General features: G+C 46.7%; 1 protein-coding gene across 1 annotated transcript in view; it reads right to left on the bottom strand.

The window, feature by feature from the left end:
- SPRED2 (sprouty related EVH1 domain containing 2) overlaps window positions 1–13,961 on the bottom strand; it is a 59,765-nt gene extending 45,804 nt beyond the window's left edge. The window contains exon 1 of the mRNA XM_082302746.1: window positions 13,847–13,961. Within this exon, the coding sequence (XP_082158872.1) occupies window positions 13,847–13,893 (47 nt within the window). The 5' untranslated portion in view covers window positions 13,894–13,961. The remainder of the gene's footprint in view (window positions 1–13,846) is intronic.
- Between the last annotated feature and the right edge of the window lie 237 nt (window positions 13,962–14,198).

Below are 14,198 nucleotides of genomic sequence, written 5' to 3'. Positions count from 1 at the left end.
GTAGGGAGAAGGTTTAATTTTAGCCAAAAGGAAGAACAGAGTCAGCACGCTGCCTAGCTAAAGAAACAAAAATAAAACAAAAATCCACTCTGTTTCATGACATGAGCTGACTAGTATATGCATGACCCATAAGGCAGCGCAGCGCTGAATGTCAAGAAGTGTTCACAAAACTAGAGGTACAGCCATGGACAACACAAGCCAAGAGTGCTGTGCTATGCAACGTGGGGACACAGCCTGCACAAGCCTTGAAGCTGCCAACAAGGCACTCTTGACAAAACTAAGGCTTATCCTGCAGAGGGGAAGTCATCACATACAGAAGCAAGGATCTTTTTTAAGCACAGAAGAGGTTAGTATATTTAACATCTTAATTAGCTCATGCATGACAAAGCTACAGTGCTGCAGAAGAAGTTCCTATATTTAAAATGTTCCAAAATAAAATGAATATAGAGACTGGATTTTAGCCTTTTAGCTATTTCCTTATTTAAGGGTTAGTTTTCAGAATAAGTTAAATATAAAATAGCAGGAACATATACAAGCTGTAAACAAGAACAAACCTTTCAACTTGTCTTTATCCAATTAACTGAAGAAACTCATTCATGTTCCCTGGAACACAGCACCTTCCAACAAGCCACACTTCGCCCTCTCTCCAGTCATATGTTTCTTCCTGGGTTTCAAAGCCTTCCCTCTGGTGTCAAATGAGTTTCTAAATCCCCTTTATGAATTATACAGCAAGAGATGCCTGAAAGGAGTGCTCAACCAAGGGCAATCCCATTGAAGCCATCCAAGGAAAACCCTCCTTGGTTTTCTGCCACCTCACTAACCTAGGGAGCTCTAAGGACAGCTCTGGCAATTTACAGGTAGGACTTCCCTGGACCTTAAATAATGCAACTTCGAAAAAAAGATAAACTTTCCAAGTTTTTTGCTGTCCAGAATTTCAAGCTAAACATCAAATCAGCAAAACACCCCAAAGTGGTTACTTCTTTCATCAGTGAATACTTGTAATTTTCAAGTGTCTTGAAACAGGAAAATTTACCTATGGATTAAAAAAAAAAAATAAAATTCAACAAACTTTTCAGCATTTTCTGTACTTGCTGCATGCGATCTTGAGGAGAGGTTTTAGGCACTGGACAGTTTTGTCCTAACACCACCACCATTTCTGTAGAACACAGCACGGGTCCCTGCATTGTTTGCTTTGCACCGCAGACTTCCACACCGCACGTCCCTGCTCTCCAACCACCGCCACCCGTCATGCTTCAGTTGCCTCTCCCTGGCTATTTACTTAGGGCTGGGTAAGGCCAGGAATTCCTTCATGTAACAAAATGTACAAACGTGCTTTTATGCGGGCCATTTCGACGCTGGAGAGTGCTCTCAAGGAGTTTCCCTTTTCTGTCCTGAGAAGCTGGCTTTACTCAGAAGTTTAGGGAGCAGCACAAGTTTCTTCCTGGCAGAAGTCGAGGAAAGGGGTTCAACATTTATTCCATCCACCTAAGGAAACAAGAGCTTAAAAGAGTGCAGAATGCAGAACATAAGACATGATAAGGCTTAACAGGTAAGAAAATAGCCAGGTGCTTTGTATCTGGTAAGGAATGCGCCCCTCAACAATAAGCTAACAAAGATTCTCACCATCTAACACTGGAAGACACCATCTGCAGACACAAAGAAGATTCACTTCTACTGGTCTAAGAAAAATAGTCACCACCTCCTTGTGCCCTCTGTAGCAAAGGGTGACCCAGCTGGCCCAAATTCACATCATGGCAGTTAATAAAACCATGATATGAAATTAATCAGTACAAAAGAAATAGTACTACTTCTGCTGACCCATCACCAATTAAGATAAAATTCTCTTCCATTCCATTCTTGCCTCTTCTCCCCACTGCTCTCATTACACACAGGGATGTTTACTTCAACATCCACTGTAAAATAAATCCAGTGCTAACCACACCCAGAAGTAACATCAGTAGCTATTTACCAAGTATTTTTTAACGCATGCTAAGATTTGGAGAGTCACTTTCATATTAAGATAAGAGAGGATGTGAAAGATCTGTCTTTGATGCTCAGTTCTCAACTGAAGGAGAGTTAATGCTGACCATTTCAAGAGACAACCTCTTCCAAACACGGGCATCTTCTCTGCAACCACCAGCAGCAGCTTTCAGCAAGATCTCTGGGGCCCATTAGTGAGTTCTTTACAGCGTTAATCACAACGAAAAGCTTATGCTATGTATTGCCTCTAACTGTTCCATAGACAACTGGTCAGAGATGACAGAGCCAGATGCCTCTTGCAAAGCAGTTGGGTTTTCCAACCCTTGCTTACCCCTGTAAGGGCAGGGGTTTCTTTAATACCGGACAAAGGTAGCACCTGGCTGTTTTAAACACCCACACTATGAGCAGGTATAGCCAGGGCTCACTGCTTGTGACCCAAAGTGAAGATCATCTGAAGAATGTCCAACCAGGAATGCTCATTTTCAGTCCCACCTCTACCATTCGTACCCCAAGCACAGAAATCAGAGCAACTTTTTCCTTCTTAAAATATGTACAGGCAAGCACTACTTGCAGTTGACAATGTTCAGGAGGGTACTAAACTCATTCAGAACCACAAAACCTGTCTCCTTAGAAAATATTCCTCCCATTCCTGCAGCAGAGAGCAAGCAAAAGAGGAAAACAGTCTAATAATATTTAATTACCTTTTTTTTTCTTTATATGAAATTTGCACAAAAGGTATGCCTTTTAAAATCACAACATTCAAGTGCTGGAACAAAGGACATATTTTCTCCTCTGTATCACCTTACACCAAATCAACACAGAAACCTTAGCTGCACTCACAATCCAAAGAGAAGGGATTAGCAAAAGCACCCTGTGATTTTATTGCTTCAATCACTGCAGAACATGGAGTGCATTTGGCCAAGAGAGGCAAACCCAAAGCAACAAAGTGCTCTCCTGCTCACTGCTATTCCCCTTTGGTTTTGTTTAAGTCAGCACTGAGAATGCAAATTAAGCTTCCAACTCTCAACTCCTATAATCGCACGAGATACACGGCACTGACTCCAGAAGTTTATATATTTTCTCTTTAAAACATGAATGGGAAAGTGTACACAAACACCCTTCTTTCCTCATCCCTTCCTTCCCTTAAGAAGGGCTGTTTGTTTTTTTATTTGACCTTATGAAAGGTTGGGGAAGCTATTCCAGCAATACTCTGATAAAGGTAGCTCATGCTTCCTTAGGGATGTAGAAAAGGGAAGGAGGAAAAAAAAAAAAACAAACCACCAAACATCCCAACCAGCAACAAAGCTGCTAGATGTATTATTTAATAACTTTTGGGCAGAACAGCAAATTTTATCAACAAATTAACCCAGTCTACAGTTCACCCAGAGCTCTCCTAACTAGAAAATATAGAGTACACGGATGTAGAAGCACTAAGCACTGCAGAATTTCAGTGCTCCATAGTCAAACCAAGCTAAAAATGCCTCAGATGGGGGCTTTTTGTGTTTTAATTTATGGATCTTCAGGACCATTTCTAAAATAGTCCATGTGCTAACTCTAGGGAACAGTCGCTCTTGCTGCTTATGGGGATTTGGAATGAAGAGGGGGCTTTTCTGCATGCACTGGAAATTTATTTCAGGACTCTTTTTTTAAAGGCACGCATGCAGAACCAAACCAAATGAATGGTTGGTGGCAGACTTTGTTAAGCTGTAATTCTTTTCATTCATAGGCTGTGATTTTAAAGGGCTACTCAGCTACTCACTGGGGGAGGATCAGCACAGCTGAGGTCACCAGCACACCAACTGCTATCTCCACACCCAAACACTGGGAGACCCTGGCTAGATCCTGATCCTGGCCTCTGGGCACACAATTATTCCTAGGACCCAGTAATAAGCCTGGGAGAGAAGCAAGAAGATTTTTAATGGGCAAGCACAGGAGAGAAGTTGGGTAAAAACATCAGAGTAAGGCAAGCACACATATTTTAACATCATCCAGCCCAGCATCATGCGAGATGGCCATGGCAATCCCACGATCAACAAACTCTTTTGCAGTTCAATCCAAGGCATCAAAATAAGCCTATTTCTGTCTCCCCTGTATCTGCTGTCTGCTAACCATTTCTACACGTACCACATTCCTATAATCATAACTTTGAGGTGGGGGAAGATCATCCTCCCCCATGTACACATCAAGTCGAACAGATAAAATCCCTCACCTTCCTCCTGACTCTGCCCATCTGCACAACTCTGAGTCTGTAAGGATATTAACCAAAAATGGTCACTTATCCAGGCAGACTGACCTGGGAAGGTTTAGGAATTCTGGGTAAGGGGGACAGAGACACAGACTTTAATAATTGATAAAAGCACAAACAAACCTGATAAACAGCTAAAAAAAAAAAGTTGATATTTATCATGTAACTTGTCTTAGGAACTACTGTAAAAAGGCACATCACTGACCTGATAAGATCTTCCAAACCAGTGGAGTTTATGTATACATAGGCACAAGGGGAAATGGTTTATTTGGGCTTTTAGGTTCTTCCTGTAGGATGCAGTGTTTATAAAGGGTATTTCTAGAACTTCCTGACTGCATTTGTGAGATCACGCTCTCTGTGCACCTCCAGTTCCCTCTCCACACCAGCCTGCCCCTCTCTCCTATCAATACCCCTTAAATTTTTCCATTTTATTTATTGTTTTTAACCAATCTGGTTAACTCTACATTTCACTTCCTTCAGATAACAAGCGGAAGCTCATCTCCAGCACTGCTCAGTAATTTTCCAGCCATTCAATACACTCATGAAGTATTACTATACCAAAATGCCAAATACTTGCACAGAAAAGAAAGAAGGAAATTTTTCTCTTAAGCAGCTCTAATGGCTTAATTGTACTGCAGCCTTTTATTCTTGCTTTTAAACACAGAACACAAGCTCTGCACTCTGTTTTCTTCCTAGTCCAGCTAACCACCAGGTGCCTTTTTAAAAACACAAGGTCATTCAAGCAATTCAAGTATCAGAATTACTATTTTATAAAACTCTATACCATTTCCTAACCCTTTTCATGTTTACAGCCACCAAACTGCATACATACAGTAACAACATGTAAAGCAATGATGGGTTGCAACCAGCTTAACACCTCCCATGCCAAATTTCAGTCACAGATGAATTATGCTGGCAGCATTATAAACCTCTAGTGATAAAGTTTTTGCTGTAATTTCACCAGTATTTAAAATAAAAAAGCACACCACTGAAGTATCAGTGGCTTTTCTGTAATTTATAAACACACACACTTTAAATACATGGAGCATAACAAGCTCTTGAAATACAGAGATTTACTCTGAGGTCTAACAGGGCCTCCTGTACGCCGGCCCTCCATTGCCACCAAGGCAAGCAGGGCTTTTAATACAATGTAAAATATGAAAATAAAGATTTTAAAAAGAAATCAGCACTAAGGAATCAGGCACCTTGGGTTTTAGAAATATGATCATGTAAGGTGGCAGTGTTGTTGAAATTGTGGAGAAAACTGGAGAAGGCAGGTCTAGGTTTGGCTCCCACTTTCAGCAATGTGCTCTCCCTTGCAGCTCTTCCACAGCCAACCTGGCAGCAGAGGAGGGTGAATTTCTCAGCTTGTCAACTTCATCAAGAGCCACTGCATGGGGCATCAGGCAAAATTAGGCATTCATCATCCCACTGAACCACTGGACTTCTGACCTCAAACCCTCACCTACACAGTATGGATGAATGATGGAGAGGTGCAAAGGTCCAAGCATCACAGTTACCGCACAAATAAATGAAACAAAGTGAGTAATTGAACAAAAACTAAGCTACACATCTCAAAACCTCCAAGCATGCTTTAAATTAACCCAGGTAATACATTCAGATCTCTACATAATTTTTAAGAAAGAGACAGTTTGTAAATAACTGCAAGCCCAGAGCCAGATGCCTGCAGCAGCAGCCGACTGTACTCGCCAGGTCTGCTGATGCCTTCCAGCAGCTCTTTTATGGCATCCCTTGGATCACTGGAAAACAAAAGCAGCAGCTCTCCAGTATTAAAACCTGGACACTTATCCCCTTCACAGCCCTCAAGGTTTTACAAAGGTGGATACGGTGACGAGCCGCCCAGAACGCCGATCGCTACCAAGGCATGATCCCAGCTATTCACCCGCCCCTCGCCTCGTTCTGTCCCAACTTGAGGCAAGGCACACGCTTCCCTCTATGCTGCAACTTGAATCATTAGTTAGTAACCTCCTCTCAGCTCCAGGGCATACCTTTCCACTCATAAAACCAGGTAAACAGCCAGCATGCCTTCCAAGCACTTGGAAGCCCAGGTGGGAGTGTTTGGACATGTCAGCAAAGAAATGCAGTGAGCAGAGGTAAGCTGAGCTCCCTGCTTTTAAGCCAGGGGGGTGAACCTGATGGGTATCTTTTTGGGCAGCATCCCCCTCAAAACAGGGACCTGCTCAAGGTGCTATGGGTTAGGGGAGTCATTACAGCTGCAGAAAAGCAAGTGCTGCCAATATTTAAAAGGGAGGAAACCAGATATACACAAGGTTGTGGGAGACCCTTCTTTCACCTCATGTCTGTCCCCCAGAAAAATGCTTTCCACCACCAGTATGGGAATTAATAAATAAATAAAAAGCATGAACAGTCTAGAGACTCGAACAAAAAAAGTAAATTACACAGGTGTGCTTTAGCTCAGATACTAATTGCTGCTAGTGGCATCAACTAATCCTATACATGGACTTAATTCCTACAAAACCACATCATTTAAGAAATGTTGTTTTTCTCTAGGTGAGGGGAGGACCAGGAAGGAGCTGGTAGGCAAACTGTGGTGCTGCAAAAGGCTCCAGTGTTTAGGGAAGAAGCTTTGTTGAAACTGACTGCTGGACAAATGCCTTCAGTGTATTTCAAATACTGCAGTGGAAACTAATCTTGCTCTCAACTACTCAAACAGGCAATCAATGCTCTACATTTTAACGTACAGGAGGGAAGCTGCCACTTTTAGCTAGAAAGAAAAGAAGTAATGGGACTATCCAAACAGGATGCATGTATAATGCAGTTAAAAAAACCAACAACCTAAGTGTTTCCAGACCTCCTCTGGACTTGAGTGCGTGTGCAGAACATGCTCCTGTCCTTGCACAGCAGCACAGGTCCTTACAAGCTGGGAGATGCGTTTCCCATACGCAGGATCAAAAGACGCTATCAGGTTTTACAGCACATCTCCCAGCACCATCAGTGCCAGCCTGGCAAAGAGCAGCAGCAGAGGTGGAACAGTGACCAACTCAACCTTTCTACTTAAAAACAGGGGGAAATGGTTACTCTCAACAGGAGACAAACACTTTTGTTCCTAAGGAGAGATGTACACAGGTAACGAGCCCTGATGTTACTTTCGAAAGCCCATTTATTCTTTGGGTAGTTCACTGAAGATGTTATTTCTGGCTTGCATTTTGCCTCATTTCTGTAGTACCTCAGACAAAAAGCTCTACCTAGCAAGGAACGAGCTCCATCACCACCGCAGTCTTCAGGTCATGAAACGCTTTTCTCCTTGCCAGGCACTGCTGTCCAAGTCCAAGCACTTCGGGCAACTCTGCAATCCCACTTTTGAACACACCACAGATGGGGAAATCAACTTCTGTTGTTAGAAAGTCCCGTAAACCCTCCTCCCCACGCCTGCCAGTAAGAAGTTTTCTTCCTAGCTGGAATAGCCATCAGCAATACTCAACTGATAGACTCAAGATCTCTCCTCTGATTATATACATAGGAGTTGAGAACAAAGAAGGGGGGGGGGGAAACACAAACAAACCCCCAAAACATAGTCCTTGAAGTGCAAGCTGCAAGCAAAGAAAGTCAAAGAATAAAGTTATTCAAAGACTGTAAGAACAAGCAGGCTGGAGACAAAAACAGTAATTTGGGTTAAATCTCACTGTAGACCTACTGCAACAGGTAGAACCTGCTGGCTGTTGGCAGAAAGGTCTCCAACAGCCTTGAAAGCAGACTTTGTAATAGTGCTTTTGATAAAACACCTTACTTTAAGGTGAAGCATCTATGTCTACTGCATGGGGTAGACAGTGTTTTGCTACATTGGGCTCATGGTGATCACCTTCCCCTGATGTGAGGAGAAAATACTGCCATGAGGGCTTGGCTGCAGCATGAGTGGTGGTGACAGTGGAATTCCTGCTTCTAGACAAGCGTGACACATGAAGGAATAGATATAAAACAGGCAAGAGGCAAAAGAATACCCTCAAGAGTGTGGGGGAAAGGAAATGCAGACAGAAAAGGAGATGGAGTGAAGACAGCCTCCTGGACTTTGAGGTGATGTCCACCTGCCCACGCAACATTTGTCTGACATCAAGGGGGAGCAGAAAAATGAGCTTGGGAGCATTTGCGGGTACCAAGACTGACGGTGATAAACCTCCCCAAACTGCTGTGCTGCTGAGCAGAAGTATTAGGGCATTGCTTTGCTGCTCTTACTGCATCAGCAGGGCTTGCCCCTCACCCCAGCTCCATCCTGCAGCCCTGTGCCCTCCATTCATCCAGCAGTGGGGGCCAGCAGATGGTTCTCCTTGCCTTGCAAGGAACCAAATCCTGAGAAACCACATGGGCACACCCAGCCTTTACCCCCAAGAGCTGATGCAAAACCCAAGGTGAGGGTCAGATGCAGAGAGAAGGCGGCCAGCACAGCCCAGCTGCATTTCTCTGCAGCTTGAGAGTCAGGTTTACAGTACTGAGCAAGCACCAGAAAAATAAATGATTAAAGGAAATTTGACAAGGAAAGGGGGTGGACGTGGGTAGAGAAACGGGAAGGAAGGAAAACTCAGAAGATCTTGGCAGAAAACCAATAGGTTAAGAAAAGAAACAAAGAAAAAAAAAGAAACAAACAAACAAAAAAAAAAAAAAAAAGAAAAAAAAAGAAATCATTGGAAACCATCAGCTGAGTTTACCCATGGCCAAAGTGGAAAGAAATGGCCAGTGCAAGCAAGATGCTGGGAGATGCTGCCGTGCTCTGCTTGCTGCCAGGCTTGGAGCAGACCTCTCTTTCCAGTGCTGGGATTTATATGACAACAGCTTCTTGCTTGCATTTGGTAGTCTACAGAAATGGGGACCTGCTGCAGTTCCTATCTCCTGTCAGTCAACTCCACAGTCTATTTGTGCCTTTTTTTAGTCAACTGACCTTTTCTATTTTACTTCTTTTTGAAATTCTACACTGCTTTAGAAGCCTAAGTCCTCCAAAAATCAAATGCTCCACTTAGCAAAAAGGGCATATATCAAAAACACAGTCTACAGAACTGTACTTTTAGTTTCACTGATCTTTGTGCCCTCTCCACCCCTGCACAGCTCTTGAAAGAAAGATCACCTTGTGCTGTTAAAAGGGGGGAAAAAAAAGGAAAAACAAAAAAGCCACATTTTTCAATGAATTTGCTGTAGTGAGCAGTTCCTATATCCATTCTGCTGGAAGGAAGGAAATTCAATTTATCGGTTCCTCAAGCATGCCAGAGCATGTAAGAAAGAAAAAGGAGGGATTGAAACCAATAGTTAAGTTGTGTCTCACTCCTGAGCTCCTATTTTCCAGCCTGGTCCAGAAGAAGGAGGACAACCACCATCATCTCCCTGCAATTTGGTGGCCAACAGGAAACAATTTTGTGGTTTAAATCCAGCTAACAGCAAACCAAGCCCATGTTAAGAGTGAGCCTTGCCACACAACGTACTTTTGTTTGCAGCCTCAGGATTTAATTAAACAGGTAGATAAAACCTACCTTTTAACCCACGCTCCAGGGTGTGCCTCAGTGAGATAAAAAACAGGCTGCAAAACCAGGTCAAAGATGATTCCATTGCTGGTGCAGCATCTGTGCTGCGCTCAAACACTGTCCCGCCACCACTGCCCCACCACACTCTTCAAGGAGGGGAGCTGCACCAAAAAACCTCACTTTCTGGCCCAAAGGCAGGTTGGTTTGGTTTCCCCTTTTCAGTGCAGAATCTGGGTTATCCATGGGCTGCATGGGGCCATAGCCTGGCCTAATGTGCTGAGAAATTAAAAATCTAGCTCCCTTCCGCTTGTGGCAACCCTCTTCCCACAGGTTTCCCTTCCAGTTGTCTGACCAAACACCCTCTCCATACATCTTCCACCTACAACTTCTATCAAGGCATTTCCAAAACAGAAGTAGAAAGGGTAAATCCCGTCTTTCTTTCGCCCTCTTCTTCATCTGACAGATCTATTATTCCCTTATAAACAACAACTTCTCCCAGAGACCGAACAAAGCAGCTACTTACATGTCATATTTTAAACAGGCATGTTTTCAGGCCAAGAAATAAACAGTTATATTTTGGCAATCCTTCATTTCCTGTCCTATTTGCGAGCGATAATGTCATAACACACATTGTGTCCCATGCCTTCCTCCCTGGCTGAAACTTGTAGCAAAATAATTTAGCTGAATGAGCTGCCTTTGATATCTACAGAAAAATCATCAGAATGGGGCAAAAATGTAGTGAAAATGAAGGGGGGGAAACACTTTTTTCAGCACAAAGGGCAAACTGCAATATTGGTAGACTCAGTATTCAGAGCAAACATCGCTGGTGTCTGCTCAGCGGTGGAGGGAAGTGAGATTTTGGGACCAGCAAAAGAACCAGCAAGAGCAAGCTAAGTCTAATTTTCTTTCCCTAGGCTGGAAAAATGCATCGGTGTGATCTCACGCTGCATTTTGCTGTCCCGGACACCACCACAGCAACCCTACACATATCCCACTTAACCCAGCTCGTTAAAAACCTCCGGGGGACCGGTCCCACTTGCAAACACTTGGCAGGAGCGCTCCCAGCTCGCTGGAATAAACCAAGCGTGCATTGGAGTGGCGGAGACACTCCCGGGACACAGCTCAGCCCGGGCATCGCGGCTCCATCCCAAGCAGCACAAGGCTGCGGACCAGCAGCACTTCCTCGTTCTCTGACCTTTTCCATTTAATTACTTCCTGTGACTTTCTTGGAACCATGCATCGGAACGAGCAGGCGGCAGCCTCCGGGCATATCCGAATCACTTTAAGGGTTCAGCTCCGCTCTCCTCCTCACCCGCGGAAAAGCCACGGGCAGCCCATCCGGGATGGTTTCGGAGAGAGTCCCCCACAGCCGCCCATCTTCTGGGTGCAAGCAGCGCTGCCCGAAATCCCCTCACCGCTTACGCCCAGCACGGCGGCTTCGAGCCTCTGATTTATTACCTGGCATCCCCATTCTCCCCCCACCCTGCAACGTGCGAGGCAGCACGGGCTGGGTTAGGGGGAAGGAGGGAAGCAGAAATAAAGGCTGAGATGCAGAAAGAGGCGCTGGCTTGGCAATGACAAATTGACCTCTAAGTATCGATCTCAAATGCTGCAGTTCTGAAGGGACCGATGAGTTTCCAGCATCCTAAGCCCTATTTGTTTCCCTCCTCGGTTTTATAAACTATTTCAAAACTCAAAGTCTAATTGAGCTGTTCTCAAGAAACTACTTTAAAAAAAAGGCAAAAAAAAAAAAAGGGGAGGGAGGAACTCCTTGTTATTTACTTGAAGAGGGTTATTTTAAAAGGCATCCTGACAGTGGTCCTTTTTTTTGTAATCTGGCTGTTAACATTTGCTCACAGTGCACTCAGTGAAACAAGAATAGCTATGCAAATGAAAGCCAGATATCTAGGGCAAATAGCACGCTATACTACCATTGTTCTGACAGCTTGAGAAAACTTATCAGGAGAGCCTGTCCTTATTGCTTTTAACACCATATATATTGGAGAAAAAAAAAATCAAATCACTTCACCCACCACTGAAATGAAAAAACAACCCATGAGTCACCGGCTTCAGCAACGCTATCAATCAATGCAAGGCTGGAAGCGAGGAGCTTACAGAGGAAACCATGGCTTACCTAAAACGCCTCGCTGTGCCCTACAAAGCCAAGGCCTGCACTAAACTCTGACAAGCCCAACCGCGGCCTCCAGAAGAGCCACTCGGGACGTGCACTGATGTAAGGACCACAAGGCATCACTGACCCTGAAAGTCAACACACCCAGACCCCAACAAAACAGCTGTCAGTGGCCTGGGAATGGGTTGGGTACCAGCTCCCTGTGGTCACCAGCCTCCCCACCTCCAAGGGACCAAAGCACAGTGTTGCTGGGTTGACAGGTGACCCCAGGAGATGTGGCGTGACCCAATAGCTCCCACACAGATGAAAATCATCAGCTGAAGCCTCTGTCAGCATGGCAGTGCAGCAGCACATGGAAGAAGAATTCACTCCAAAACAAACTGCAGCCTACAATTAAGGGAAAAAACCCCCCCCAGCTAACCATCAGAGCCAAGTGTTCGGTGTTTTACACCAACACTCACCTCTGCACTGAGCCCTGCAGGAAAACACATTTAGAGTAGTATCTTGCCTCAAGATAAAGGCTGGTGAGCACCAGATTTTTGTCCACTGAACTGGGTTACAGTTGGCCTCGTGTTCTCAAATGCAGAGACAAGGACCCACTTCTCTTCCTCTCATGCAATTTACTAAGTAAAAAAAAAAAAAACCAAACCAAATGAAGAACCAGAAGGTTTTTATTGGAAATGAGCTGGCCACGTTTTTCCAGCCTGTTAGGTCATGGTAATATGCATGTGAGAATCTCAACCACTTCTTTTTTGGTTTGTCTTTTTTTGCTTGTTTGTTTTGGGTATTTTTTTCTTGTTGCAAGAAGCTTACCATCTTCAAAATAACCACAATTTCAGAAGCTACATATAAACACGTATTTATAGTCTCTTCATTAAGAGCTGCCAAAATAACAATTCCTCTCAACATGCACGTTGGGGGCAGAAGCCATTTCCTTCACCACTCATATTTCTCCAGTAAATCGCCCTAAAATAAGTTTACCATGATGAAGGTGTAAGCGTGGCACATACCACCAATTATGATTTTTTCGGACCTCAAAACCGAGCCAAAAAGTTGCACAGTGCTTAGGCTGCTTTATAAGCCCTGCAAGGAGTCGTTTTAAAGCACGGTACATCCTATGGCGCTTGGCACCAACCCAGTCCTGCACGCCAGTGAGTCATTCCTCTTGACTGTCAAAACCCCGAAGGAGATAGCCAGGAACAGCCCTTGGGCCAGCACGGCGTGAAAGAGCCTTCCTGCCATTCCGCTGCAATAGCTTTAGGTTTTATTTTGGGGAAGAAAGCATTAAAAAAGGCAAAAGGGCACCGCCAGGCATTTTGAAAGCCACGGTGCGGCCTCTCGGGGGGTTTCTTAGTGGGAAGGTGGCGGGAGGGCTGCAGAGCGGGGGTGGGCGGCGGGGGGTGACGGTGAATGGGGAGGCCGCCGGTGACCGGGTTTATGAATGCGGCGTCATGTGACGACGGCGGCGGCCGCCCTCCTATTCACAAAACGGCGGCGGCCGGGGCGGGGATCCGCGACGTCGTGTGTACCCCCCCAGCTCCGCGTCCCGACCCCCCCCAGGCCCGGGGCTGCGGGGTGGGGGCGCACACCGCTCACCTTCCCCCTCGCAGCCGCTTCCGCCTCCGACCGCCCCCGCCAGGCGCCCCGAGCCCCTCGGCCGGGGCGGGGAGCGGCGGCGGCGCGGGGCTGCGCCCCCTCTCCGCGGTGCCCCGGGGCTCCGCACCCCGGCAGGGCCGCGCCGCCCTCCCGGGGGTTTTTATGAATGAAAGGGCCGTATGCAAATGAGCGCGGCCCGGGGGGAGCGCGAAATGGCGGATGCGCGGGCGGGCGGCGCGCACACGAACGCGCGTGTCCGCGTCCCTCTGTCCGCCCGCGGCCGGTGCGTCTGTCCGTCCGTGCACGGGGTGTGGGGGGTGAGCGACCCGCACAGGTTCCCGCCGGGGCAACAAAGGCTGCCCCCTCTACCGTCCCCCCCGCCCGCCCGCCGCCCCCGGCCCCGCTCACTCGTCAGGGTAGGCTTCCTCGGTCATCTTCTCCCCGTCTAGGCTCATCCCTCGCCGCGGGCGGCCGGGCTGCGCCTCCGCATCTTCCCGAGCTTCACATGGCGAGGGAGGCCGCGCCGCGGCGGGCCGGGGCTGGCGGCCGCGCCGGGCCCGACGGCGCGGGAGCGCGGGCGGCGGCGGGGGGGGGGGGGGGGAGAAGGGGGGACTACGGCCGCGCTCGTCGCCGGGCGGCGGCGGCCGGGGGTGGAGGAGGAGGAGGAGGAGAGGCGGCGGTCAGCGCGCCGCGGGGGCGCGGCGGGGCGCGGCGGCGGCGGCGGCGGCGCGGGGTCCGGGCCCGGGGGAGCGGCGCAGCG

Source organism: Coloeus monedula, assembly GCF_965178545.1.
Source record: "Coloeus monedula genome assembly, chromosome: 2".
NCBI classification, from domain to species: domain Eukaryota; kingdom Metazoa; phylum Chordata; class Aves; order Passeriformes; family Corvidae; genus Coloeus; species Coloeus monedula.
The sequence above is the reverse complement of the archived record's forward strand: the minus strand, read 5'-3'. Positions and strand labels throughout refer to the sequence as shown.